This window comes from Cottoperca gobio, chromosome 9 (genome assembly GCF_900634415.1).
Source record: "Cottoperca gobio chromosome 9, fCotGob3.1, whole genome shotgun sequence".
In the NCBI taxonomy this organism is placed as follows: domain Eukaryota; kingdom Metazoa; phylum Chordata; class Actinopteri; order Perciformes; family Bovichtidae; genus Cottoperca; species Cottoperca gobio.
Genome location: NC_041363.1, coordinates 60,128 through 87,783, shown reverse-complemented (window position 1 = coordinate 87,783; position 27,656 = coordinate 60,128). Strand labels below are relative to the sequence as shown.

At 42.4% G+C, this 27,656-nt stretch overlaps 2 protein-coding genes and 1 long non-coding RNA gene across 18 annotated transcripts; 2 read left to right on the top strand and 1 right to left on the bottom strand.

Moving 5' to 3' along the window:
* Window positions 1–502: 502 nt before the first annotated feature.
* On the bottom strand, window positions 503–19,460 carry LOC115013273 (netrin-G2-like). Of its 14 annotated transcripts, none has more exons than XM_029439432.1 (14): window positions 19,257–19,460; window positions 17,499–17,943; window positions 10,529–10,787; window positions 9,908–10,053; window positions 9,323–9,561; window positions 8,893–9,125; window positions 8,742–8,765; window positions 4,172–6,907; window positions 3,677–3,754; window positions 2,725–2,799; window positions 2,303–2,470; window positions 1,513–1,650; window positions 1,348–1,437; window positions 503–1,277 (listed from the first exon to the last, which is right to left on the bottom strand). In XM_029439432.1, the coding sequence occupies exons 2-14, from the start codon at window positions 17,748–17,750 to the stop codon at window positions 1,150–1,152; spliced, it is 4,566 nt and encodes a 1,521-aa protein (XP_029295292.1). In that variant the 5' UTR covers window positions 17,751–17,943; window positions 19,257–19,460; the 3' UTR covers window positions 503–1,149. The 14 variants fall into 14 exon arrangements, with proteins under 14 accessions (XP_029295292.1, XP_029295299.1, XP_029295294.1 ...); XM_029439439.1 differs by having other exon boundaries at window positions 4,172–5,761; XM_029439434.1 differs by having other exon boundaries at window positions 8,953–9,125.
* LOC115013276 (uncharacterized) lies at window positions 12,159–14,815 on the top strand. Its single transcript, XR_003832784.1, has 3 exons — window positions 12,159–12,289; window positions 12,524–12,706; window positions 14,767–14,815. It is a non-coding gene; the product is annotated as an uncharacterized LOC115013276 (long non-coding RNA).
* Window positions 19,461–19,830: 370 nt separating the features above from the next.
* On the top strand, window positions 19,831–26,949 carry med27 (mediator complex subunit 27). 3 transcript variants are annotated; one of them, XM_029439447.1, is made up of 8 exons: window positions 19,831–20,362; window positions 20,590–20,734; window positions 20,926–21,056; window positions 25,268–25,361; window positions 25,672–25,779; window positions 25,860–25,901; window positions 25,982–26,059; window positions 26,719–26,949. In XM_029439447.1, the coding sequence occupies exons 1-8, from the start codon at window positions 20,160–20,162 to the stop codon at window positions 26,851–26,853; spliced, it is 936 nt and encodes a 311-aa protein (XP_029295307.1). In that variant the 5' UTR covers window positions 19,831–20,159; the 3' UTR covers window positions 26,854–26,949. The 3 variants fall into 3 exon arrangements, with proteins under 3 accessions (XP_029295307.1, XP_029295308.1, XP_029295309.1); XM_029439448.1 differs by lacking the exon at window positions 26,719–26,949 and adding an exon at window positions 26,351–26,696 and having other exon boundaries at window positions 20,127–20,362; XM_029439449.1 differs by lacking the exon at window positions 26,719–26,949 and adding an exon at window positions 26,107–26,338 and having other exon boundaries at window positions 20,127–20,362.
* The last annotated feature ends 707 nt before the right edge of the window (window positions 26,950–27,656 follow it).

Here is a 27,656-nt window from a genome sequence, read left to right as displayed (position 1 = left end):
CTAATATATCTTACAACACATGATACATTTCATTAAAATGGCCATTTATCTATCATTTGCACATACAATTAATATTAGGTCAATATTAAATTCAAAACTTAGCAGGTTTCAATATCCAAAATCAGTCCCAGGGACAATATACAGCAAGAACAACACATAAAAGGTCACTTTTTATGTATTAAAAATAATGACTGGTCTATGATTTAATTTTTGTATGTTCCTTTTGGTGTTAAGTGAGTGTCGATAGTTGAAGAATCACCCATATAAAATGTCCCCAGAATAACAATGTTATTTACTATCTTTTTATTTTTTATCAAATGTATTTATTTACACGTTAATTACTTGCATTGGCAACCTCCATGCAGACTTTGTCATAATAACAACAATGAAGGTAAAATACAATTTTTAATAAATGTGTTATTCTAATTGTTAAAAAAAGAAAACACACAAATTACAGCAAAACACAAATAAAATAAATTAAAAGTTGTGAATAAAAGTGAAATTAGTTTAAATCTTTATTAATTCGTGGAGACAACAAGAGAATACAGGTGAAGAGTTTTATTACTTTAAATCAGATATATATTTATTTTAAACATTTAAAATTTTACTTCCTGCAGCTGAATTATCATAAACATGTCATTTGTATTGTTTATTCTGCAGTTTGTCAGCAGGTGGTGCTGTTTCCTCGTCTTTATCTTTATATGCATTTCCTCTCCATTAATTACAGTTTTAACCTTTTCAGTCACAACAAACACACAAAAAAACTGTAAAAAAAAAGTACAAAAAACACAACAACTCAGTGTGACTCCATGGTAACCGTTTGTCTGTATGATGTCACCAGTCTTCACCAATCAGAACGCAGGGCTGAGGGGAGACGTTCAGCCAATCAGAGAGTAGGAGACACACCGATGATTCGAAGTGTTTGTCCAATCAGAAGCTTCATCCGTGTCCTGACAGGAAGTGTTTGTCTTCATCTGACCGATAAAAAGCACATTTTGGGACGGAGGGTATACGAAGCAAAAAACAAAAATACAACTGCAATTAAAAATAAAAACATTAATATCTGAAGTTTCTGTTTATATAAATCCATACGTTAAAGGAAATAACAGGTGTAATGACATCATTAATGTTCAGCCCTCTGTGATGTCATCAGTGGGTGGAGCAGAGCAGGCCAAGGGTCAGCAGGTACAGGTGTGATGTCAGAGAGGAGGAGGAGCCCTCAGAGTCGTCCTGGCAACCGCCCTTCTTCAGACAGACTCTCTTCTCACAGAACACACCTGCACAAACGACATCATTAGTGATATCATCACACACCTGAGCTGTGACATCATCCAGGTGAGTGTTTACCTGTGAAGCTGTCTGGACAGATGCAGCGCTGCAGGTCAACACAGGTTCCTCCATTCTGACAAATCAAGCGCTCCTCGTCACACACGTTCACTGGGAGGGGGGGGGGCTATTAATAACATTTAAAATTATATTATTTAAACATTAACATCAGGTGCTTCTGTGTACCTGTGCAGACACCTCCTCTCCAGGTGTATCCAGGTAGGCAGGCGTCACAGCGCCGCCCTGTGGCTCCAGCTCGACACTGACAGAGACCGGAGTCTGAGCAGTGAGGAGACACGCTGCGCTGCAGGTCGCAGCCGCACTCTGGGGTGGGGTGGGGTTATATTCAGTAATACTGTGCACTTTGTTATTTTTCTGTTTTGACAACACTTTCTTGAAACATTCAAGCCAACAAAGCCTCTGTCTGTCTGTCTGTCTGTCTGTCTCTCTGTGTCTGTCTCTCTGCCTCTCTGTTCGCTGTCCCTCTCTGTCTGTCTCTCTCTCTGTCTGTGTCTGTGTCTGTCTCTCTCTCTCTCTCTGTCTCTCTCTCTCTCTGTCTGTCTCTCTGTCTCTATGTCTTTGTGTGTCTTTCTGTGTGTGCCGCTCTGTATCTCTCTGTCTGTCTCTGTCTGTCTCTCTCTCTCTCTCTCTCTCTCTGTCGCTGTCTCTCTCTCTCTCTCTCTGTCGCTGTCTCTCTCTCTCTCTCTCTGTCGCTGTCTCTCTCTCTCTGTCGCTGTCTCTCTGTCTCTCTGTCGCTGTCTCTCTGTCTCTCTGTCGCTGTCTCTCTGTCGCTGTCTCTCTCTCTCTCTCTCTCTGTCGCTGTCTCTGTGTCTGTCTCGCTGTCTCTGTCGCTGTCTCTCTCTGTCTGTGTCTTTGTGTGTCTGTCTCTGTGTCTGTCTCTCTGTGTCTCTGTATGTGTGTTTCTGTGTGTGCCGCTCTGTATCTCTCTGTCTCTCTGTGTCTCTGTGTTACTGACCCACACACACGTCCTGGTGGTCCAGCTGCAGTGAGGTGTTCCTGTAGTGTCCCAGTCTGCAGAACTGGCAGCTCTGTCCTCGTGTGTTGTGTTTGCAGCTCACACATGTGACCACGTTGATGAAGTCGATGTAGCTGCAGCGGTTAGAGTGAGCGTTACACTCGCAGTCTGAGGGAGAAACACACACACACACACACCTGGAGATGAAGCCTTGGTGCTCCGATGCTGGTTGCTGATCGTTGCCCAATCGGATCAGTGTGATGACGCTCACACAGCAGCGCCCACTTCACAGTGTGGAGGAAATTAAACATACAGCACACAGACAGGTGTCAGACAGACAGGTGGAGTAAAGAGGAAAGGTCTCTTTAGAGGAGAGTGGTCTGTTTACAGGGGAGAGGTCCTTTTGTCAGAGGTGGTCTTACCCTGGAAGGTGACGTAGGCGATTTTGGACAGCTGACTGAACTTTGGTCCTCCTGGAATCAGAATCTTCTGGGTTGCTTTGGACACAGAACCAGGATTGTAACCATGGCAACAGGCACTAACCAATCAGTGCTCAGCTACTGACCTTATCTTTCACTTCATATTGTCATCAACGTTCACTAATTTTAATTTACGTACATTACTTCAATAATCAAACTAATGCCAAAACATAACCAAGTAGGTTTCTGCGTTTGTGCTTTGTTTTGTTTAAATGTACAACGTTAATGGAACAAAATAACAAAAATAATGTAATAATGTAATAACATAATTATGTGGGAGACAGGGTTAGACCAACAGGTCTGTGTATCAGAAGTACTGTTAGTACTACTAATACTAATACTACTACCGATATTAATACTAATACTAATACCAATACTATCACTAATACTAATACTAGTAATAATACTAATACTAGCGCTACTACTAATACTAATACTGTAACTAATAGTAATACTACTCGCGATACTAATACTAGTAATAATACTAATACAGGCACTACTACTACTACTAATACTAGCACTAATACTAATACTATCTCTAATACTAATACTAATAATAATACTATCACTAATACAAATACTTGTAATAATACTAATACTAGTACTAATACTATGACTAATACTATTACTACTACTAATAATAATAATAATATCACTAATACAAATACTAGTAATAATACTAATGCTAATACTGTCACTAATGCTATCACTAATACTTTCACTAATACTTAGACCAGCACTACTACTAATACTATGACTAATACTAATACTATGACTAATAATAATAATAATAATACTAATAATAATACTTTCACTAATACTAATACTTATACTAATACTTATACTAATACATAAACTAATACTAGTACTGTTGTTACTAAAGCCAGCGTTGTACCTTTTTTTTCGTTGCCTTTTTTATCTTTCTCCCTTCCATATTTTGTTTCCTTTTTTGTTTCCTCTTCGGCCTCAGTGACTGTCAGGTTAACAGAGAAGGAATAGTGTGAAATATGTATAAAAATACGGACCGCAGAGCCTAATGAGTGTGATGGACCTGATTTCCTTTATGAAAATATGTGCACTGACATGATAACTGCTTCATGTCAATAATCTACCACAATGGACAATGTTTTAGTGATATAGAAGTCATGTTATCTTTTGTGGTGATTCATCATCCACATGTATTCACACTCAGGAATGCCACAATATTTTGCTAAAGGCTTTGGAGACAACATATAAGTTGTACTTTTTCTTACGTCTCTTTTGTCAAGCTGCTTTTTCTAAGATCAAGAAAAAAACTCAAACTCAACTAAGATGTAAAAGTAAATCTCTGAATGTTTAGCCAGTGTTCTTAAACATATTGTACACTGTATTTGTGTCGCTCATTTTGTACCTTTGTCCTCTTTTTGCTCTCCTGTCTTCTCTTGTTTAGAGTCTTTCTTTTCATCTGACTCGGAATATCCTACTGGTTCACCGGCAGCTGAATCCTCTCCAGAAGACTTTCCTTCCCTCCGAGCTGTGGAAAGATCTACTGCTTGAGGAAAACCCGGTCTATAATCTGGACCAGGCCTTGTACTATCTGGTGGAGGGGTTTCAGGTGAAGGTGATTCCATTCCACCTTTTCCAACCTCCTCTGCATCTAGTTCTGCTGAGACAGAATCAAGTCCAGATTCGACTGAATTTGATCCAGGTACATCAAACGATCCACGGAAGTCATCTGTAATGTTCCCAGGATCACCGGCAGGCAACGGTCCAGAATCTGGTCCAGGGATAGGGAAGCTGAAGTCCACACGGGCCAAGTCACCAGCTGGGCCAGACGGTTCTATGGTGGTGGAGCTTGTTTCGAGTGCAGCATCCCCTCCTCCTACAGAGGGAGGCAACAAGGAATCTACAGGAGCGTCGGGAGGGGGTAAATCCGGAGTTGGTAAGTCTGGAGAAGGTACATCACCTGAAGGTACATCCGCAGGAGGTACATCTGAAGGAGGTACATCTGCAGGAGGTACATCTTCAGAAGGAACATCCGGAAAAGGTACATCTATCAGAATATCTGGAGTCCTAGAGGAGGGCGCTTCTGAAGGAATATCCGGAAGAAGTATATCAGGAATAGGTACATCTGTAGGAGGTAGATCAGGAGAAGGTAGATCAGGAGGTGGTAGATCAGGAGGAGCTGCATCTATCAGAATATCTGGAGTCCTAGAGGGGGGCTCATCTGGAGGAACATTCGGAGAAGGAACATCCGGAGGAGGTACATCAAGAGATGGTACATCAGGACGTACATCAGGAGGAGGTGCATCTATCGGAATATCTGGAGTCCCAGAGGAGGGAGCTTCTGGAGAAACATTTGGAGAAAGAGTATCTAGAGGAGGTACATCAAGAGATGCCAAATCAGGAGGTAAATCAGGAGCTACATCAACAGATGTTACTTTTGGAGGTGGTACATCAGGAGATACATCAGACGGTCGTTCATCCGGAAGAGATACATCAAAAGGCGGTACATCAGGAGATACATCAGGAGGTACATCAAGAGATGGTACATCAGGAGGTACATCAGACGGTGGTTCATCAGGAAGTAGTACATCAGAAGGCGGTACATCAGGAGGTACATCAAGAGGTACATCAGGAGGTGGTACATCAGGAGGTACATCAAACGATGATACATCAGGAGGTACATCAAACGATGATACATCAGGAGGAGGTACATCAGGAGGTACATCAAGAGGAACATCAGGAGGAGGTACATCAGGAGAAGTCTTGTCAGCTCCTGCTCGTGCAGTAGGTGGAGCATCTCCAGCCACCCCAGTGGATGCAGTACCTCCAGATGAAGCCTTGTCACTGGCTGTGGTTATTTCTGGGATTATCGTTGTTGTGGTTGATGGTGCTCCGGTTGATGTTGTTGTCCCATCACCAGGTAACGTAGTACTAATCCCAGAGAGGGTGAAGTCTGTGTTGTCTGGTGAGGAAGTGGAGTCAGAGGGCGGAGTCACTGGGTCAGAAATAGACACCTCAGAGTCAGTACTGCGGCCTGGGATAGTGGGGCTGTTGGTACTGGTGTAACTGGTGGGACTGGAGGGGCTAATACTGTTACTGGGAGTTGTGGGATCTTTGTACAGAGCGTCTCCTGTCTCCAGAGCTTTGTCCGCTGAAGGCCCTGCTGTACTGCTAAAGTCTGGAAACGCATCAGAGTCGGTAGTACTAACAGTAGTAAAAACTGTAGTACCAGTGTCAACTGGTGCAGTAGTAGAAGCTACACCAACTTCAGGAAAGTCCCCAGTATCACTTCTACTAATGAAGTAAGTTGTGGGAATCGTATCAGTCGTGATAGTAAGAACACTGTCCGTGTCAAACACAGTGGTAGTATCACAACTAGTACTTGTTTCTGCAGTACTCCATGTGTCAGTAATAGTATAACTGCTAGTACTTGTTTCGGCAGTACTCCATGTGTCAGTAGTAGTATCACTACTAGTACCTGTTTCTGCAATACTCCATGTGTCAGTGGTAGTATCACTACTAGTACTTGTTTCTGCAGTACTCCATGTGTCAGTGGTAGTATCACCGCTAGTACTTGTTTCTGCAGCACTCAATGTATCAGTAGTAGTGTCCCTATTAGTACTTGTTTCTGCAGTACTCCACGTGCCAGTAATAGTATAACTGCTAGTACTTGTTTCTGCAGTACTCCATGTGTCAGTGGTAGTATCACTACTAGTACCTGTTTCTGCAGTACTCCATGTTTCAGTGGTAGTATCACCGCTCGTACTTGTTTCTGCAATACTCCATGTGTCAGTGATAGTATAACTGCTAGTACTTGTTTCTGCAGTACTCCATGTGTCAGTGGAAGTAGAAGTACTGGCTGTAATTGTGACAGTTGGACTCACTATGCTTGTAGAAGCTGCATCAGAAGTAAATGTATACATAAATATAGTTGTAAAACTGTCTGTAGTTGTAGTAAGGTCAGTAGTGGTAAAACTCTCAGGAGGGGTAGTAGCATCAGGTACAGTAGCGCCAGTCGTAGTAGTGTCAGTAGTTATAATACTGTCAGTGGTAGTACTATCAGTAGGGGTGGGACTAGTAGTCGTGTCAGTCACTCCATCAGACGGTCTATCAGTTGCTGCTGAGTTAGAGTCACCAGCCGCTGTCAGAGAAGAAGAGTTACGTCTCTTTAGTGAATCTCAGCTTTCTGTTCTTGACAGATACTGACTGAACTCTCTGCAGACAATAAAACACTGCACGCTTTTCATTTGACTGAAATATGAATAGAGGGAAATGAGGAATCCCAGAAACCTCACCCAGACCCTCGGTCCAGCAGCAGACTCCAATATAAATGATATGTCTTCAATAAGAATTCATTATAAACAAGTCAGCCAGATTTTTTTTAAAGTTCTTGTTGGATTGTGTAAGGTCACAATCAGACAGAACGCTTTTTAGCAGCGTAGTTACCTCGTTCTGAACAGAAAACAGCCTGGAGGTAAATGAGTACAGTACTTGAGAAGTTGTTTTCTTCATTTATACTGTATTATTAACCATTAGGTATCATACAGCAGTAAAACTACTACTCTATGACATTAACCGCGATATCTTGTTAGCTGCACCCTCTTCTGAACCTCATCCTGAACGTTGCATCACATTACAGTTAATTTAGCTGACGCTTTTCTCCAAATCGACAATAAGTGCAAACAATCATGAGGATACAACTCCGAACAGCAAGAATCTTGCATGAACTTTAACTTCTTAAGTGCAGAACATACAGAAACAATAGAATACGAATTCAACCGTTAGCTACAAATAGCCAAACCAATGTAAGTGCAACATACAAAGAACATAATTATTATTATTATTTTTTTTTTTTAACATCCTCCTGTACCTGTTCCTCTTGAACCCCCTCCCAAACCCCCAGAAACTCATACAGTCCAAACACAATCTATATTTTTTGTAGTAAACTCATCATTTACACCTGTGTGTAGAAACTTACATACTTAATTTATTTTGGAGCCCACTGCTGCCATCAGTAGTTCAACAGTAAGTTCTGATCTGCAGAGAGCTTTACTGGACTCAAAGCTCTCAAATGTTTCTGTAACCAAATCCACAAACTGCTGAGCAAATCCACATTTCCACATTTTCACACATTTATTATTTTATTTTTTTACAGAAAGAAGATGAACTTTCAGATGCTTAAGAAGCTCAATATCAACTTTCTAAATAGAGACTTTGTATTTCTCCAGAGTCATGTGGATTCAGCTCAGTTACAGATTCTTCTATTTCTTCTATTGCCTACTCTATTATTACTTGGATCACTGTTGCATCTTGTAGGATCTAAAAACAAAAGGGATCATGCTTTTAAAGTTTTCTGAAGCACTCATTACTCTGTTGTCTAAAGGCTCTATAGTGATTTAAGACTAAGTGACCTGCAGGTTAAACAGACTGACACAGATTAAACACACACCATCTGTTAGTGTTATCAGATTAACGTTGAGACCTTCCTCTCAGAATGCACTCTGATATTTAACTGACCCATTCATATGATAGACCAATCAGAGCGAGTATGTGATGATGTAATACAACTAATCAGTGTTGACGTTAATTTTAACTCCACCTGATATAAATATATATATATAAAATAGCACATTGAAACTCACCTGGTAAACAGATAATAATATTTATTATAATATATTTTTGTATTTTATTTTATTTTACTGTATTGTTATTGTATTTATGTATGTTGAAGTTGTGTTGTTTATTAATCTTGGTTTTTTTTTTAATCCCATGTGGTGAAAGGTTTAGGGATAGGCTATATTTATAATTTTCCTTTAGTGTTGCAGTGAAAGGTGAATGTTTAATTAAGAAATAATAATATGTAAGAGTTGTACTTTCCATGATGCAAAACTGACCAGAAAGCAGAGATGGGGGAGGGAATGAAATGAAACACACAGGTGAGCAGACAGACAGGTAAATAGGTAAACAGTACTCACTGGCTGCCGTTTCTGCTGCTTCACCTGAATAATATACAACAGAAATACATACGGGTGTTCAGGTACATACAGGTGTTGGGTGTGTTCCGGTACATACAGGTGTTGGCGGTGTTCAGGTATGTACAGGTGTTGGGTGTGTTCAGGTACGTACAGGTGTTGGCGGTGTGTTCAGGTACGTACGGGTGTTGGCGGTGTGTGTTCAGGTACGTACAGGTGTTGGCAGTGCCTTTCGGCAACGGCAGGTATGATCCCGGTCTCCAGCTGCGGGATTCGAACCCTCGGCTGCAGCGCTGACAGTCCTGTCCACTTGTGTTGTGGTCGCATTCACACTGCAGCGTTGCATCACGTAACACACACTGAGACGCATGCAGATTACACTTACACCTGCAGGAAACACACAAGCACACACAAGTTCTGCTTTACATTACATTCCTCAAACAAAGCTGCTGGTTAATGGGTGTAGCTGCTTTTTAGTGGGCGAAGCTGCTCGTTACATTACAGGTCATTCGTTAGTGCCGTAGCTGCTGGTTAGTGGGTGTAGCTGCTCATTAGTGGGTGTAGCTGCTCGTTAATGGGCGTACCTGGCAGGTACATCAATGTTAGAAATAGCGTAGAAGTATTTGAGCAGGTTGTCTCTCTGGACGTAGGTTCCTCCCAGCGCCGGTCGGAGGAGTCGCAGGCGGAGGTTGGTGAAGGTGAAGAAGTCTCTCAGACCCTTCATGGTCTCCATCCGGGTGTACAGGGCGTCCATGTTGATCAACTTTGGACCTGCAAACACCCCGAACCGAGCGCGCACCTCAAACACCACAACCCTCTCCTCCTATTGGTCGAACACAGACTGTTATATAGCTCATATATAAATATTAATATTATGAACCAATAGCTCTGCAGCTAAACTGTCAACCTTCAGGTTGGTTTGGTGGAGTTTGTACTACTAGTGGCAGAATCTGGACATTTAGCTGTTTTAACCATTCATCAATTTTAGTTAGCTAACTATTTAACTGTATATTCTTATTTATTAGTTTACATTTCTCTGCTTACTTGACTCAACATGCACCCTGTGATGAGTGTCGAAGTATTTAAATATAACAATATAAACTCAGGTATGTATAGTTTACACCTGTGTACACACCTCGCTGTACACTGTGCATCTTTAGTGTACTCACCTTTGCTCCGACCCAGCGCGAGTACTGCTCGGTACAGATGACCCGGGTTAAATTACTCGGCGCTAAATCAGAGACCCGTTTAGGAGACATCCCGAATGCCTCCAGACAGTCGTCAGCGTAGTACTGATACGGCTGCCACGTCACACCTGAAACACAAACACCGGCCGTATTATCTGCACAGATTATTTTTGTTGCTGCTGTTTATATTCCATACTGTTTTGTTTTGTCTTTTTTTCTCACGTAACATTAATGGACTGCAACTGCATGTCCTAGTGCAGCCCTGTGCTGCTGAATCATGTTTCCGTTTGTAGTCCGAGGACTATTGACCAATCACGTTTGAGCAGGCTTTGGTTGCTTGCAGGTAAACAGAGAGGCGGAACCCATCGGCTCTTGTCTGACGATGATTAACTTTTTATTAGCATCAAAATAAACTGTTGGCTGAGTGTAAACTGGCTTCTTGTGTCGATGTCGTCTCTCAACTCCTGGAGTTGCTAATAGGACCGTAAACAATGAGCGGCGCAGGGAACAGGAAGTCTGTGCCGGATATCCGCTCGCTACAATGGAACCGGGATGGAGTTTGATTGGCTGACCCCCCCGCACATCCCCTCACGGACCAATCACCTTTGTCCATAGATTTCTCCAGCACCATGCTGGTTGGTCGACCGTACTCGAAGGTGACCACGATGTCATCCACCACCTCCAGACTCTTGTTCCACGACAGAGTGATGTTGGCCAATAGGGGCTCAGGAAACCTAGACCATGTGACTGTCTGCCAGTAGGTGATGAGCCCCCCCCGCTCCCTGTCGCCCATCAACTGAGGGGGGTGAGACAGGTCGGGGCTGGAGGCGTCGCACTCATCGCTGCACAGGTACGGGTTCTCCTGCATGACAACAACAAACAAACAAATAAACAAAGAACAAAAGAACAAACAAACGAGGGCAGGTGTCATTTTATTTCAAAGTGCTAAAATATATATTTTTAAATATAATTTGTTATTTATTATTGATTTCAATAACCTAATAATGTTGAATGTAGTATCTTCAGACGTGTGATTATATTAAACAGCTCACACAGCTGTGTGAAACTGGAACAAACTACACATTCACCAGAAGTTCTGAGGAAAGAAACGTTCTTTATGATTATATTTGTGCTGCTAACGCTGTTTAACGTATTGTGCAGTTATAGATACCTTTATAAACATATTTTACTGTATCTTGATCTATTATTTGATTTAATCATGTACCATTGTTGTCTCTGTTGTATTTTTTATGTAGTTTATTCTGTGCACATCTACTACAGTCTGTCCTGGGGGAGGATCCTCCTCGGTTTCTCACTGAGACAACATTCCCCTGTTATTGAGGGTTTTTTGGGAGGCTTTGTTTCTCCTCTGCAAGGCTTTAAGGACAGAGGGAGTTGTACGCTGTACAGTCTGTAAAGCCTCCTTAGGTTAATATGTAATTAGTGATATTCGGCTTTATAAATAAAAATAATAATTTAAAAGGAGGAAATGTTATTTAAAGCGTGCAGGACGTACGTCACGGGGGCGTCTTACGTTAATGGGAGTTAACGGGAATATTAATGTTCAGTAGCCGTGTAAATAGATGAGTAGGAATATTGTTTGTTGAAGAGCAGATTGAATTTTTTGTCCATGTACACACAGTCAGTGATCTTATAAAACCTGTGAGTTATATCTGCTATAAATGTTAAATATCTGTGCTCAGTTATTGATTTCAGTAGTTTACTGAGTGTCCCCCAAACATCCTGCGCACTGTGTGAAGGATTAACTGAGAAGTTAATCTGATCTGCGTTAGAGGTTAAACCTTTATCTTCAACCGCAGCCGCCAACTGTCACACTGCAACAACCCCTAACCACTGTAGATTATACTCTAAACACGTTTCTATATAACTTTATACTCTAAACACGTTTATATATAACTTTATGCGCTAAATACGTTTATGTTTATATAACTTTTAAAATAGAAATGGAGGGTTTTGAATCCTCTTTTAAAGGGCCTACGAAATGATAAACATGATTGTACTGATGCTAGTAAATGCTATTTGTGGTGTAAAATGATGTGTTATTTATGACACAATGATCGCAGTATTTAATAAATCATGATTTAGTATGTCGACCACCGATGTTTACACTGCCGCTACCGGAAACACCCAACGCCGTGTTCTGACGTCACAAGTATAAAATAGTCCACCAGTTGAATACACAGACACACACACACACACACACACACACACACACACAGTGAGTTCAGACTGTACAGCGCCCGGGAGCAGGGGGCGGGGCCATCTCTATAACGCATTATAAATATATTTATAATATAATAAACATACTTTTATTGCGTTGCTGTTGTTATATCAACACACTGAGTAAGTATGGATCTGATTGTGTTTGAATACTTTACATGTATTATGTTCAGTCACGTCCTGATTAACCAGGAGTTATTTATTTATACACTTTTAACAGATTAACACTGACTTTAAACTTAAAACAAAGTGCTTTTAATTATATTTATGAAATAGGTTTCATGGTTATTTTCTGTCTTGTTTCTAACTGATCAATTATTAACAAACATTTTTCTGTTACATTTATCAATAATTCAGACTGGAGCTTCCCGAAGGAACAATTAGACAACCAGCAGGACCCATGAGAGGAATAACTTCATCTTTCTGTGTGAATATTAATCACCGCTCTGAAATAAGACAACACATGCTGACCTCCGAGAAACAAAATCACAGCTGACATTTAAAAGCTGAGACGAGTTGGAGATCATCTTTCCTTTAAAGGTGAACACGAGCTAACATTATCAGCAGAATATACCGTATATATATATACTGTATATATATGCTGTATATACTGTATATATACTATATATATATATATATATATATATATATATATATATATGTATATATATATATATATATGTATGTATATATATATATATATATGTATATATATATATATATATATATATGTATATATGTATATATATATATATATATATATATATATGTATATATAGTATATATATATATATATATATATATATATATATATATATATATATATATATATATATATATATATATATATATATATATATATATATATATCTATATATATATATATATATATATATATATATATATATGTATATATATATATTATATATATATCTTCTATATATTCTATATATTATATTATATATCTATATATATATATATTTATATATACATCTATATATATATGTATATATACAATATATATATACTGTATATATATATACAGTATATATAAAAATGTGACGGTGGGATTTCATAAATTTGATCACACCATCAGTTCTGTCACATGGATTTTGTATTTTTACTATGTTGTTTATTCTGTACACACGTCATCTATCACAGTCAGTGCGTCCTGGGAGAGGGATCCCTCCTCAGTCTCTCTCTGAAGTTTCTTCCACTTTTTCCCACTTTAATTGTTGGTTTCTTTTAGGAAGCTTTTCCTTGTGTGGTGTGAGGGTCTGAGGACAGAGGGGGTCGTATGTACATACTGTAAACACTGAGAATAATGTGTCATTTGTGATATTGGGCTATATAAATACATTTGAATTGATTTGAAGTTAGCATGCTAACAGCTAGCGCCGCTCGTCCTGGTTTAAAACTACATGTTCCTGTAGAGGCGATAGTGAGTCACTGCATCTTCAGTCTGTCTCAGTACAGAGAGAAGAGCCAAGGGCCTGTTAATATACAGCCAGGGTAGTTTTCTGAATCAAACAAATAATATTAAACATTTTCACATTAAAGTGTAAAACCACTTTCCCTTTAGTGAGTTGAGAAATGTGTAATGTTCCTGAAGGTAACGTTTCCTCTCTCTCCTGTCATGGTGTCATCAGTCCTGTGTTGTATATGTAATGAGACAGAGAAATGTGTAATGTCCCTGAAGGTAACGTTTCCTCTCTCTCCTGTCATGGTGTTATCAGTCCTGTGTTGTATATGTAGTGAGACAGAGAAATGTGTAATGTCCCTGAAGGTAACGTTTCCTCTCTCCTGTCATGGTGTCATCAGTCCTGTGTTGTATATGTAGTGAGACAGAGAAATGTGTAATGTTCCTGAAGGTAGCGTTTCCTCTCTCTCCTGTCATGGTGTCATCAGTCCTGTGTTGTATATGTAGTGATACAGAGAAATGTGTAATGTTCCTGAAGGTAACGTTTCCTCTCTCTCCTGTCATGGTGTCATCAGTCCTGTGTTGTATATGTAGTGAGACAGAGAAATGTGTAATGTCCCTGAAGGTAACGTTTCCTCTCTCTCCTGTCATGGTGTCATCAGTCCTGTGTTGCATATGTAGTGAGACAGAGAAATGTGTAATGTTCCTGAAGGTAGCGTTTCCTCTCTCTCCTGTCATGGTGTCATCAGTCCTGTGTTGTATATGTAGTGATACAGAGAAATGTGTAATGTTCCTGAAGGTAACGTTTCCTCTCTCTCCTGTCATGGTGTCATCAGTCCTGTGTTGTATATGTAGTGAGACAGAGAAATGTGTAATGTCCCTGAAGGTAACGTTTCCTCTCTCTCCTGTCATGGTGTCATCAGTCCTGTGTTGCATATGTAGTGAGACAGAGAAATGTGTAATGTTCCTGGAGGTAACGTTTCCTCTCTCCTGTCATGGTGTCATCAGTCCTGTGTTGTATATGTAGTGAGACAGAGAAATGTGTAATGTTCCTGAAGGTAACGTTTCCTCTCTCCTGTCATGGTGTCATCAGTCCTGTGTTGTATATGTAGTGATACAGAGAAATGTGTAATGTTCCTGAAGGTAACGTTTCCTCTCTCTCCTGTCATGATGTCATCAGTCCTGTGTTGTATATGTAGTCCATCCATCCATCGTCTACCGCTTATCCGGGATCGGGTCACGGGGGCAGCAGCTCCAGCAAGGAACCCCAATCTTCCCTTCTCCGGGCCACATCCTCCAGGTCCGACTGGGGGATCCTGAGGCGTTCCCAGGCCAGTGAGGAGATATAATCTCTCCACCGAGTCCTTGTTCTTCCCCGGGGTCTCCTCCCAGCTGGACGTGCCTGGAACACCTCCCTAGGGAGGCGCCCAGGTGGCATCCTTACTAGATGCCCGAACCACCTCAACTGGCTCCTTTCAACGTAAAGGAGCAGCGGCTCTACTCCGAGTCTCTCACGGATGGCTGAGCTTCTCACCCTATCTCTAAGGGAGACGCCAGCTACCCGTCTGAGAAAACCCATTTCGGCCGCTTGTACCCGTGATCTCGTTCTTTCGGTCATGACCCAGCCTTCATGACCATAGGTGAGGGTAGGAACGAAGATCGACCGGTATATTGAGAGCTTTGCCTTCTGGCTCAGCTCTCTTTTCGTCACAACGGTGCGGTAAAGTGACTGTAATACCGCCCCCGCTGCTCCGATTCCCCGGCCAATCTCTCGCTCCATTGTCCCCTCACTCACGAACAAGACCCCGAGGTACTTGAACTCCTTCACTTGGGGTAATGGCTCATTCCCTACCTGGAGTAGGCAATCCACCGGTTTCCTGCTGAGAACCATGGCCTCAGATTTGGAGGTGCTGATCCTCATCCCAACCGCTTCACACTCGGCTGCGAACCGATCCAGTGACTGTTGAAGGTCACAGACCGATGATGCCATAAGGACCACATCATCTGCAAAGAGCAGCGATGAGATCCTCAGGTCACCGAACTGCAACCCCTCTCCTCCACGACTACGCCTCGATATCCTATCCATGAAAATCACGAACAGGATTGGTGATAAAGCGCAGCCCTGGCGGAGGCTAACATTCACGGGATGCGAGTCCGACTTACTGCCGAGTATCCGGACACAACTCTCGCTTTGGGCGTACAGGGATTGGATGGCCCTCAAAAGTGACCCCCTCACCCCATACTCCCGCAGCACCTCCCACAGTATCACCCGGGGGACCCGGTCATACGCCTTCTCCAGATCCACAAAACACATGTAGACCGGATGGGCGTACTCCCAGGCCCCCTCCAGGATCCTTGCAAGAGTAAAGAGTTGGTCTGTTGTTCCACGACCAGGACGGAATCCGCATTGTTCCTCTTCAATCAGAGGTTCGACTACCGGCCGAACCCTCCTTTCCAGTACCTTGGAGTAGACTTTACCAGGGAGGCTGAGAAGTGTGATACCCCTGTAGTTGGCACACACTCTCTGGTCCCCCTTTTTAAATAGGGGAACCACCCCCCCAGTCTGCCAACCCCTAGGCCCTGTCCCAGACTTCCACGCAATGTTGACGAGGCGTGTCAACCAAGACAGCCCCTCAACACCCAAAGCCTTCAGCATTTCTGGACGGATCTCATCAACCCCTGCGGCTTTGCCACTGTGGAGTTGTTTGACTACCTCAGTGACTTCCATCAGGGAAATTGACGATGATCCCCCATCAGCTTCCAGCTCTGCCTCAACCATAGAAGGCGTGTTAGTCGGATTCAGGAGTTCCTCAAAGTGCTCCTTCCAGCGGCCGATAACCTTCTCAGTTGAAGTCAGCAGGGTCCCACCCTTGCTGTACACAGCTTGGATGGTTCCTCGCTTCCCCCTCCTGAGGTGCCGGATGGTTTTCCAGAAGCACCTTGGTGCCGACCGAAAGTCCTTCTCCATAGCTTCTCCGAACTTCTCCCACACCCGCTGCTTTGCCTCTGACACGGCAGAAGCTGCCGCCCTTCTAGTCCTTCGATACCCTGCAACTGTTTCCGGAGTCCTCCCGGATAACATAACCCGGAAGGACTCCTTCTTCAGTCGGACGGCTTCCCTGACCACCGGGGTCCACCACGGTGTTCGAGGGTTACCGCCCCTTGAGGCACCTAAGACCTTGAGACCACAGCTCATCACCGCAGCTTCGGCAATAGAGGTTTTGAACATCGCCCACTCAGGTTCAATGCCCCCAACCTCCACAGGGATGGCTGAAAAGTGAGACAGAGAAATGTGTAATGTTCCTGAAGGTAGCGTTTCCTCTCTCTCCTTTCATGGTGTCATCAGTCCTGTGTTGTATATGTAGTGAGACAGAGACATGTGTAATGTTCCTGAAGGTAACGTTTCCTCTCTCTCCTGTCATGGTGTCATCAGTCCTGTGTTGCATATGTAGTGAGACAGGGAAATGTGTAATGTTCCTGAAGGTAACGTTTCCTCTCTCCTGTCATGGTGTCATCAGTCCTGTGTTGTATATGTAGTGAGACAGAGACATGTGTAATGTCCCTGAAGGTAACGTTTCCTCTCTCCTGCCATGGCGTCGTCTCCCCTTTGAGCAGCGTCAGTGTTGTGTTTGTAGCCAGAAGCTTCATAAACTGACTTTTTATCCAGTTTAAAGACACTTTCTACATCCTGGTGTTTTTAACTCTATATTTGAAGGATGAAGGATTTTAGTCCTCGGACGTCTGGATCTTAAGTTCTCAGAGAAGCTGAACAAACGTTAGCGACAGCCGAACAGCGTGCAGGAGAAACTGATGTTTAACCTCAAACTGCTTTATTCACTGTTATTACTGCTTTTAATCATCTTGCGTTCAGGTGTGTACAGCTGTGTGTTCAGGTGTGTGTGTGTGACTGACCAGTGTGCAGAATCTCTCCGGAGGGTTTCCACAGGTGATGCCGGGGGGGTCGACTCTGATCTGCATCACCTCCTTCATGTTGGCAGGTGGAGGCTGACAGGGGTACAGCTCCCAGCCCGGCCCCGCCTCCGAGCCCCGCAGAGACCGACACAAGTCAAACTGACCGCCAGCCTGACACCAGGCCACCGCCGGCAGCAGGAAGAGGGGGAGGAGGGGGAGGAGGGTGGTGAGGTGAGGGAGGGGGACGGGCATGGCGGACTGACAGTCAGATAGGAAGTTCCTCGGGAGGTCACATCACAGTTTTAATCCACAGGTTGAGTTCTGCTCGCTCTTCTTCAAACGGGCCGTTGTCATAGTTACAGCTGGTCATCTTGTGGTGGCCATGGTAACCGGGTGAAGGTTTACACCTGAGTCCTGAAGAGGCTCCGCCCACCCCCCCCTCGGCCTGGCACAACAACAGAAACCAGCTAAATTACTTTTTACTTTACAGATTATTAATACAACATATAATATAAATAATGAAGTATTATTACATATTTAAGTAAATAAGCTTCACCAGCTTCAACACTGCATCAATAATTATAATACAATAATGTAATATTTACTGATGTTAAAGATCTTTTAGTCTCTGTTCTGGAGCTTTTGATCACATGATCTTCCTCCTGCTGAAGTTATAATTTGTATGTTTTACAAGCATGAGTTCTACCTGTCTGTCTCTCCCTGCCCCCGTCTCTCTCTCTTCCCCCCTGTCTCTCTCTCTTCCCCCTCTGCCCCTCCCCCCCGTCTCTCTCTCTTCCCCCTCTGCACCCCCCCATCTCTCTCTCTCTCTCTCTCTCCCCGTCTTTCTCTCTGCCCCCCCTGTCTCTCTCTCTCTCCCCGTCTCTCTCTCTGCCCCCTTGTCTCTCTCTCTCTCTCTCCCCCGTCTCTCTCTCTGCCCCCCCCTCTGTTTGTGTCTGACTGCTGTAAAATAATTAATTTAAGACTCAGAGACTTCTTGTTTCTTTTCTTTATTAAAACACAGACTGCACATAAATACAGAATAACTTCACATGTCTGTCTCTGTACCTGTCTGTCTCTCAGTGTTTCTCACCTATTAATTGTGTCTCCTGTCTGTCTCTGTACCTGTCTGTCTCTCTTTGTTTCTCACCTGTTAGTGGTGTCTCCTGTCTGTCTCTACATGTCTGTCTATGTACCTGTCTGTCTCACAGTGTTTCTCACCTGTTAGTTGTGTATCCTGTCTGTCTCTGTACCTGTCTGTCTCTCAGTGTTTCTCACCTGTTAGTGGTGTCTCCTGTCTGTCTCTACATGTCTGTCTATGTACCTGTCTGTCTCACAGTGTTTCTCACCTGTTAGTGGTGTCTCCTGTCTTTCTCTACATGTCTGTCTCTGTACCTGTCCGTCTCTCAGTGTTTCTCACCTGTTAGTGGTGTCTCCTGTCTGTCTCTACATGTCTGTCTCTGTACTCGTCTGTCTCTCAGTGTTTCTCACCTGTTAGTTGTGTCTCCTGTCTGTCTCTACATGTCTGTTTCTGTACCTGTCTGTCTCTCAGTGTTTCTCACCTATTAGTTGTGTTTCCTGTCTGTCTCTTTACCTGTCTGTCTCTACCTTTCTGTCTCTCTTTGTTCCTCACCTGTTAGTGGTGTCTCCTGTCTGTCTCTACATGTCTGTCTCTGTACCTGTCTGTCTCTCAGTGTTTCTCACCTGTGAGTGGTGTCTCCTGTCTGTCTCTGTACCTGTCTGTCTCTCAGTGTTTCTCACCTGTTAGTTGTGTCTTTGTCTTCAGGTTGATTCTTGATAAGCTGATTAAACGGACGATAAAAAACTCAATGTCCTTATGTCTTCTTCTCTGTACTCCTCTGTCTGCTTCTTCTTCTTTTTTTGCTTCTTCTTCTTTTGCTTCTTCTTCTTCTTTTGCTTCTTCTTCTGTATCTTTTGCTTCTTCTCTTGCTCTTCCTTCCTCCCCCTCTTCTTCTTCTTTTCTCTGCTGAAGATAAACCTCTCACAGCTCAACGGACTCTTTCTCTCCGCCCTAAACTCTAAACTCCACCTCCATCTGTCTCTATCTACCTGTCTGTCTTTCTCTACCTGTCTGTCTGTCTGTCTGCCTGTCTCGCTCTCATGCTTTATTGAAACGAGTGTAACAAGGACAATAGTGTCAAAGCGTTCCGCAATAATGTGATTTAAAAACAGCACAAAAAACAATTAACTCTGGCTGTGTGTGTGTGTGTGCGTGTGTGCGTGTGTGTGTGTGTGTGTGAGTGTGTGTGTGTGAGAGAGACTGTGGAAGTTGTGTATTTTAATACTTAAATATATATTATGTATATAAATAGATATTATGTACATTTAATATAAATGTATATATATATTGTATATTTCAAATGTATTTCCTTGATCAGCTGTTAATATGTCACACATGTTTGCTAAAAGTTTTATTGTTAGAAATACAGAATATGATTTATGAATATGAATATTGAAAAAAAGCGAATATAAACACATTAAATGATCAACATGATCAAAGAAAATAACCTTAAAGACAATGAAATAAAACACGTGTTAATGTTTTACATGGAACATTTGGTTTATAAGTTTTTATAATAATATCGAAACGAAGTCCTTGTGACGTCATAGGTAAGCGCCAGCAGCAGCAGACAAACAGAGAAGATGGCGGACGTGGTGAATGTCGGGGTGAATCTGGACGCTTTCTCTCACGCCATCAACGGCATCCAGGCGCTCCGCTCCAGCGTGAGCCGCGTGTTCGAGTCTCTGAAGGATGGCATGAAGAACCGGGAGACCCTGGAGGGTCGCGAGAAGCAGTTTATAGCCGAGTTCCAGGACAACCTGCAGGCAGTCAACAGAGACCTGAAGTGAGTTCCCCACACCAGACTGCAGCCACATTTCTGCCGATTTAAGAATACTGCGGCTCGTAGTCCCATCAGACTACATTTAAATCTATATTGATTTTAGATAGTATAAAGTATAGGGTCATAGTCCCACCAGACTGTGTTCACATTTAGATATATTATAAAGCAAACACACGCAGTTGTTGTCTCACCATAAATACGCTGTCTCTCTCCACCTGTCTGTCTGTCAGTGAGTTGGAGCGTCTCAGCGGTCTGGTGGGTCGTCCCTCAGAGTCTCACCCTCTCCACAACAGCGGGCTGCTCAGTCTGGATCCAGTTCAGGACAAAACCCCGCTTTACTCTCAGCTGCTGCAAGCCTACAAGTGGTCCAACAAGGTAGAATCAGAAATGCACCTTGTTACAGCAACAGAAAATATGAAGTAAAGTGTCGAGTATACAACAGTTAAATTGAATAAAAGTAATATAAGTAGGCTACAAAGTGGTTGACGAAAAGTTGTAAAAGTGAATATTGCACATGGCAATGATAATTTACCTAATAAGTCAATGTAAAATGTGTGTGTGCGTAGTTGCAGTACCACGCTGGTTTGGCCTCCAGTTTGTTGAATCAGCAGTCACTCAAAAGATCGGCCAATCAGATGGGAGCTTCAGCCAAGAGACGACCCAAAGTCCAACCCAGTACTCTGGTCCTTCCTCCTCAGTAAGTACTGCACTATCTAATAATGCCTACTGTTATAGAGCTGTAATACTACGGTTATGGTGCTGTTATAGAGCTGCAATACCTGCTGTTATAGAGCTACAATAACTGTGGTTATAGAGCTACAATAACGGCTGTTATAGAGCTGTAATAACTGTGGTTATAGAGCTATAATAACTGTGGTTATAGAGCTATAATAACGCTGTTGTAGAGCTACAATAACGGCTGTTATAGAGCTGCGATACCTGCTGTTATAGAGCTGTGATACCTGCTGTTATAGAGCTGTGATACCTGCTGTTATAGTGCTGTGATACCTGCTGTTATAGTGATACCTGCTGTTATAGTGCTGTGATACCTGCTATTATAGTGCTGCGATACCTGCTGTTATAGTGATACCTGCTGTTATAGTGCTGTGATACCTGCTGTTATAGAGCTGTGATACCTGCTGTTATAGTGCTGTGATATCTGCTGTTATAGACCTGTAATATAGCTGTAATACCTGCTGTTATAGACCTGTAATACCTGCTGTTATAGACCTGTAATACCTGCTGTTATAGAGCTGTAATACCTGCTGTAACACCTGCTGTAATAGAGCTGTAATACCTGCTGTAATAGACCTGTAATACTTGCTGTAATAGAGCTGTAATACCTGCTGTAACACCTGCTGTAATAGAGCTGTAATACCTGCTGTTATAGAGCTGTAATACCTGCTGTTATAGAGCTGTAATACCTGCTGTTATAGAGCTGTAATATCTGCTGTTATAGTGCTGTGATACCTGATGTTATAGAGCTGTAATACCTGCAGTTATAGCGCTGTAATACCTGCTGTAATAGAGCTGTAATATCTGCTGTTATGGTGCTGTCATACCTGCTGTTATTGTGCTGTAATACCTGCTGTTATAGACCTGTAATACCTGCTGTTATAGACCTGTAATACCTGCTGTAATAGAGCTGTGATACCTGCTGTAATAGAGTTGTGATACCTGCAGTTATAGACCTGTAATACCTGCTGTTATAGACCTGTAATACCTGCTGTAATAGAGCTGTGATATCTGCTGTTATAGAGCTGTGATACCTGCTGTTATAGAGCTGTGATACCTGCTGTTATAGAGATACCTGCTGTTATAGAGCTGTGATACCTGCTGTTATAGTGCTGTGATATCTGCTGTTATAGACCTGTAATACATGCTGTTATAGACCTGTAATACCTGCTGTTATAGACCTGTAATACCTGCTGTTATAGACCTGTAATACCTGCTGTTATAGACCTGTAATACCTGCTGTAATAGAGCTGTAATACCTGCTGTAATAGAGCTGTGATACCTGCTGTAATAGAGCTGTGATACCTGCTGTTATAGTGCTGTGATACCTGCTGTTATAGAGCTGTAATACCTGCTGTTATAGTGCTGTAATACCTGCTGTTATAGACCTGTAATATCTGATGTTATAGTGCTGTGATATCTGCTGTTATAGTGCTGTAATATCTGCTGTTATAGAGCTGTAATACCTGCTGTTATAGTGCTGTAATACCTGCTGTTATAGACCTGTAATACCTGCTGTTATAGACCTGTAATACCTGCTGTTATAGACCTGTAATACCTGCTGTTATGGTGCTGTAATACCTGCTGTTATAGACCTGTAATACCTGCTGTTATAGACCTGTAATACCTGCTGTTATAGACCTGTAATACCTGCTGTTATAGACCTGTGATACCTGCTGTTATAGACCTGTGATACCTGCTGTTATAGTGCTGTGATACCTGCTGTTATAGAGCTGTGATACCTGCTGTTATAGAGCTGTGATACCTGCTGTTATAGAGCTGTGATACCTGCTGTTATAGAGCTGTGATACCTGCTGTTATAGAGCTGTGATACCTGCTGTTATAGTGCTGTGATATCTGCTGTTATAGAGCTGTAATATAGCTGTAATACATGCTGTTATAGACCTGTAATACCTGCTGTTATAGACCTGTAATACCTGCTGTTATAGACCTGTAATACTTGCTGTAATATAGCTGTAATACATGCTGTTATATACCTGTAATATCTGATGTTATAGTGCTGTGATATCTGCTGTTATAGTGCTGTAATACCTGCTGTAACACCTGCTGTAATACCTGCTGTAACACCTGCTGTAATAGAGCTGTAATACCTGCTGTTATAGAGCTGTAATACCTGCTGTAATAGAGCTGTAATACCTGCTGTAATAGAGCTGTAATACCTGCTGTTATAGAGCTGTAATACCTGCTGTAATAGACCTGTAATACCTGCTGTTATAGACCTGTAATACCTGCTGTAATAGAGCTGTAATACCTGCTGTTATAGAGCTGTAATATCTGCTGTTATAGTGCTGTGATACCTGATGTTATAGAGCTGTAATACCTGCAGTTATAGCGCTGTAATACCTGCTGTAATAGAGCTGTAATATCTGCTGTTATGGTGCTGTCATACCTGCTGTTATGGTGCTGTAATACCTGCTGTTATAGACCTGTAATACCTGCTGTTATAGACCTGTAATACCTGCTGTTATAGACCTGTAATACCTGCTGTAATAGAGCTGTGATACCTGCTGTAATAGAGTTGTGATACCTGCAGTTATAGACCTGTAATACCTGCTGTAATAGAGCTGTGATATCTGCTGTTATAGAGCTGTGATATCTGCTGTTATAGAGCTGTGATATCTGCTGTTATAGAGCTGTGATACCTGCTGTTATAGTGCTGTGATATCTGCTGTTATAGACCTGTAATATAGCTGTAATACATGCTGTTATAGACCTGTAATACCTGCTGTTATAGACCTGTAATACCTGCTGTTATAGACGTAATACATGCTGTTATAGACCTGTAATACCTGCTGTTATAGACCTGTAATACCTGCTGTTATAGACCTGTAATACCTGCTGTAATAGTGCTGTGATACCTGCTGTTATAGTGCTGTGATACCTGCTGTTATAGAGCTGTAATACCTGCTGTTATAGTGCTGTAATACCTGCAGTTATAGACCTGTAATATCTGATGTTATAGTGCTGTGATATCTGCTGTTATAGTGCTGTAATATCTGCTGTTATAGAGCTGTAATACCTGCTGTTATAGTGCTGTAATACCTGCTGTTATAGACCTGTAATACCTGCTGTTATAGACCTGTAATACCTGCTGTTATGGTGCTGTAATACCTGCTGTTATGGTGCTGTAATACCTGCTGTTATAGACCTGTAATACCTGCTGTTATAGACCTGTAATACCTGCTGTAATAGAGCTGTAATACCTGCTGTAATAGAGTTGTGATACCTGCAGTTATAGACCTGTAATACCTGCTGTTATAGACCTGTAATACCTGCTGTAATAGAGCTGTGATATCTGCTGTTATAGACCTGTAATACCTGCTGTTATAGACCTGTAATACCTGCTGTAATTGAGCTGTGATATCTGCTGTTATAGAGCTGTGATATCTGCTGTTATAGAGCTGTGATACCTGCTGTTATAGTGCTGTGATACCTGCTGTTATAGAGCTGTGATACCTGCTGTTATAGAGCTGTGATACCTGCTGTTATAGAGCTGTGATACCTGCTGTTATAGTGCTGTGATATCTGCTGTTATAGAGCTGTAATACCTGCTGTTATAGACCTGTAATACCTGCTGTTATAGACCTGTAATACTTGCTGTAATATAGCTGTAATACATGCTGTTATAGACCTGTAATATCTGCTGTTATAGTGCTGTGATATCTGCTGTTATAGTGCTGTGATATCTGCTGTTATAGTGCTGTAATACCTGCTGTAACACCTGCTGTAATAGAGCTGTAATACCTGCTGTTATAGAGCTGTAATACCTGCTGTAATAGAGCTGTAATACCTGCTGTTATAGAGCTGTAATACCTGCTGTTATAGACCTGTAATACCTGCTGTAATACCTGCTGTAACACCTGCTGTAATAGAGCTGTAACACCTGCTGTAATAGAGCTGTAACACCTGCTGTTATAGAGCTGTAATACCTGCTGTAATAGAGCTGTAATACCTGCTGTTATAGAGCTGTAATACCTGCTGTTATAGAGCTGTAATACCTGCTGTAATAGCGCTGTAATATCTGCTGTAATAGCGCTGTAATATCTGCTGTTATAGAGCTGTAATATCTGCTGTTATAGAGCTGTAATACCTGCTGTAATAGAGCTGTAATACCTGCTGTTATAGACCTATAATACTCTGTTCTGTGTTCAGGTATGTGGATGATGTCATCTCTCGGATTGGCAGGATGTTTCCTGATATGACCATCGAGCTTTTCAGACCCAACGGGACCTCTGCTGTACTGCTGGTGATTAAATAAAACGCATTTAGACAAACTGACAGAGTTAAAGTTAAAGACTAAAACACGGACGACCGGTGGCGACCTGTCAATCACAGGTAGCCCCGCCCTAAAACAGACGATGCTTCGTCTGTTTTATTCTGAAGGACCAAAAGTTACTGAGTGACATCATGTGATGAAGAAGACGTGAAACTACAGACTGAGACATAAACTCATCTGGAGTTTACTCAGACAATAAATCACAAGACTCTGAGGTTGAGACAGACCACAGGTGTCTCCCTGTCTCACCCTCTCATCCTCTCACCTGTCTCCCTCCCAGGTGACCCTGGGGAAGGTGTTGAAGGCGATCGTGGTGATGCGTTCACTGTTCATTGACAGAACCGTCGTTCGAGGTTTCAACGAGAATATTCACAACGAGGACGGAAAGGTCAGAGGTCAAACTCACCTGACAGGTGACTCCTGATGTCTGTCTGTCTCCATGGTAACCCGTCTGTCTGTCTCCCTCAGCTGGACATCTGGACCAAATCTCAGTACCAGGTGTTCCAGAAGGTAAGACTCACCTGTCCTCCCCAAACCCCTGCACACCTGAGCTCAGTGTGCAGCGCTCTGATTAGTTGTGTTGTTGCTAGGTAACGGACCATGCCACCACCGCCCTGCTGCACTACCAGCTGCCCCAGATGCCAGACGTCGTAGTACGGTCCTTTATGGTGAGACACTAACTTCCTGTCTCCCTCTCCACCTGTCTCTCTCTCAGACCTGGTTACAGAGATACACTAAACTCTTCCTGTCTCTCTCTCCACCTGTCTCTCTCTCAGACCTGGTTACAGAGATACACTAAACTCTTCCTGTCTCCCTCTCCACCTGTCTCTCTCTCAGACCTGGTTACAGAGATACATTAAACTCTTCCTGTCTCTCTCTCCACCTGTCTCTCTCTCAGACCTGGTTACAGAGATACATTAAACTCTTCCTGTCTCCCTCTCCACCTGTCTCTCTCTCAGACCTGGTTACGGAGCTACATTAAACTCTTCCTGTCTCCCTCTCCACCTCTCTCTCTCTCAGACCTGGTTACGGAGCTACATTAAACTCTTCCTGTCTCTCTCTCTCCACCTGTCTCTCTCTCAGACCTGGTTACAGAGATACATTAAACTCTTCCTGTCTCTCTCTCCACCTGTCTCTCTCTCAGACCTGGTTACAGAGATACACTAAACTCTCCCTGTCTCTCTCTCCACCTGTCTCTCTCTCAGACCTGGTTATAGAGATACATTAAGCTCTCCATGTCTCCCTCACCACCTGTCTCTCTCTCTCAGACCTGGTTACAGAGATACACTAAACTCTTCCTGTCTCTCTCTCCACCTGTCTCTCTCAGACCTGGTTACGGAGCTACATTAAGCTCTTCCAGTCTTCGTGTCAACGCTGTGGTCGTTTCCTGCAGGACGGACTTCCTCCGACATGGCGGGACTTTAGGACCCTGGAGGCATTTCATGACACCTGTCGCATGTAAACAAACATTTCCTGTTTATCACTTTATGGACTTTGTTGGTTTTTTGTTTGTATTTTGTACAAAGAAGTTTGAATAAAGTTGATTTCATTTTTTTAACAAGCGTGTGTTTCATTATTATTGTTGTTATTATCATTGCCATTATCATTCTAAATATTGATAATAACTTAATATTTGAGGGGGGATGCCATCTCCCCTGTTTCAAAATGTGCAGAGTTATAATCTATAGCTGTTATATCAGCAGTTTAAGACCCGGATCAGAGTTTTTGCAGCGTCAGGCTTTTTGTTTTCAATGATTAATGCGTTTTCTTGTTGCCGAGTGGCTCATGTTTTTTGCAGGAGCGCCATTGTAACGAAGGTGGTCCCAGTAGCTGTCTGGTCTCAGTCTCCGTTACGTTGGTATAGCTCACGACCCATATACATTTGTTCATGTTATGCAGTTGAGTATATTAATTTGTCTAATAAGGACACAAGCACGTTAGGTGTAAAAACCTTTTATTGGATGGTTTATGTCGAGACAATTTCGATTTGGATGGGTATTCTCCACGCCAGCCTGTTAGATGGGCCGTGCCCCTAGAAGCAATGGTTGAGTACTGAATGCAGCGATTTCTCGGTGGCTGAAATGATAAAGTAACAACATCACTGGCAGTTCATACCAATTGGTTAACGCTAATGCATTAATGAAATAACCGCCTGATAAAACACTTACCTGTTCTCTCCTGTCTCCAACTCCCAAGGTCCGTGGCTAAAAGTCCCCGTGGAAACAACAAGTGGGGGTGGTGGTAAATGTGTGCGTAGTAAAATGT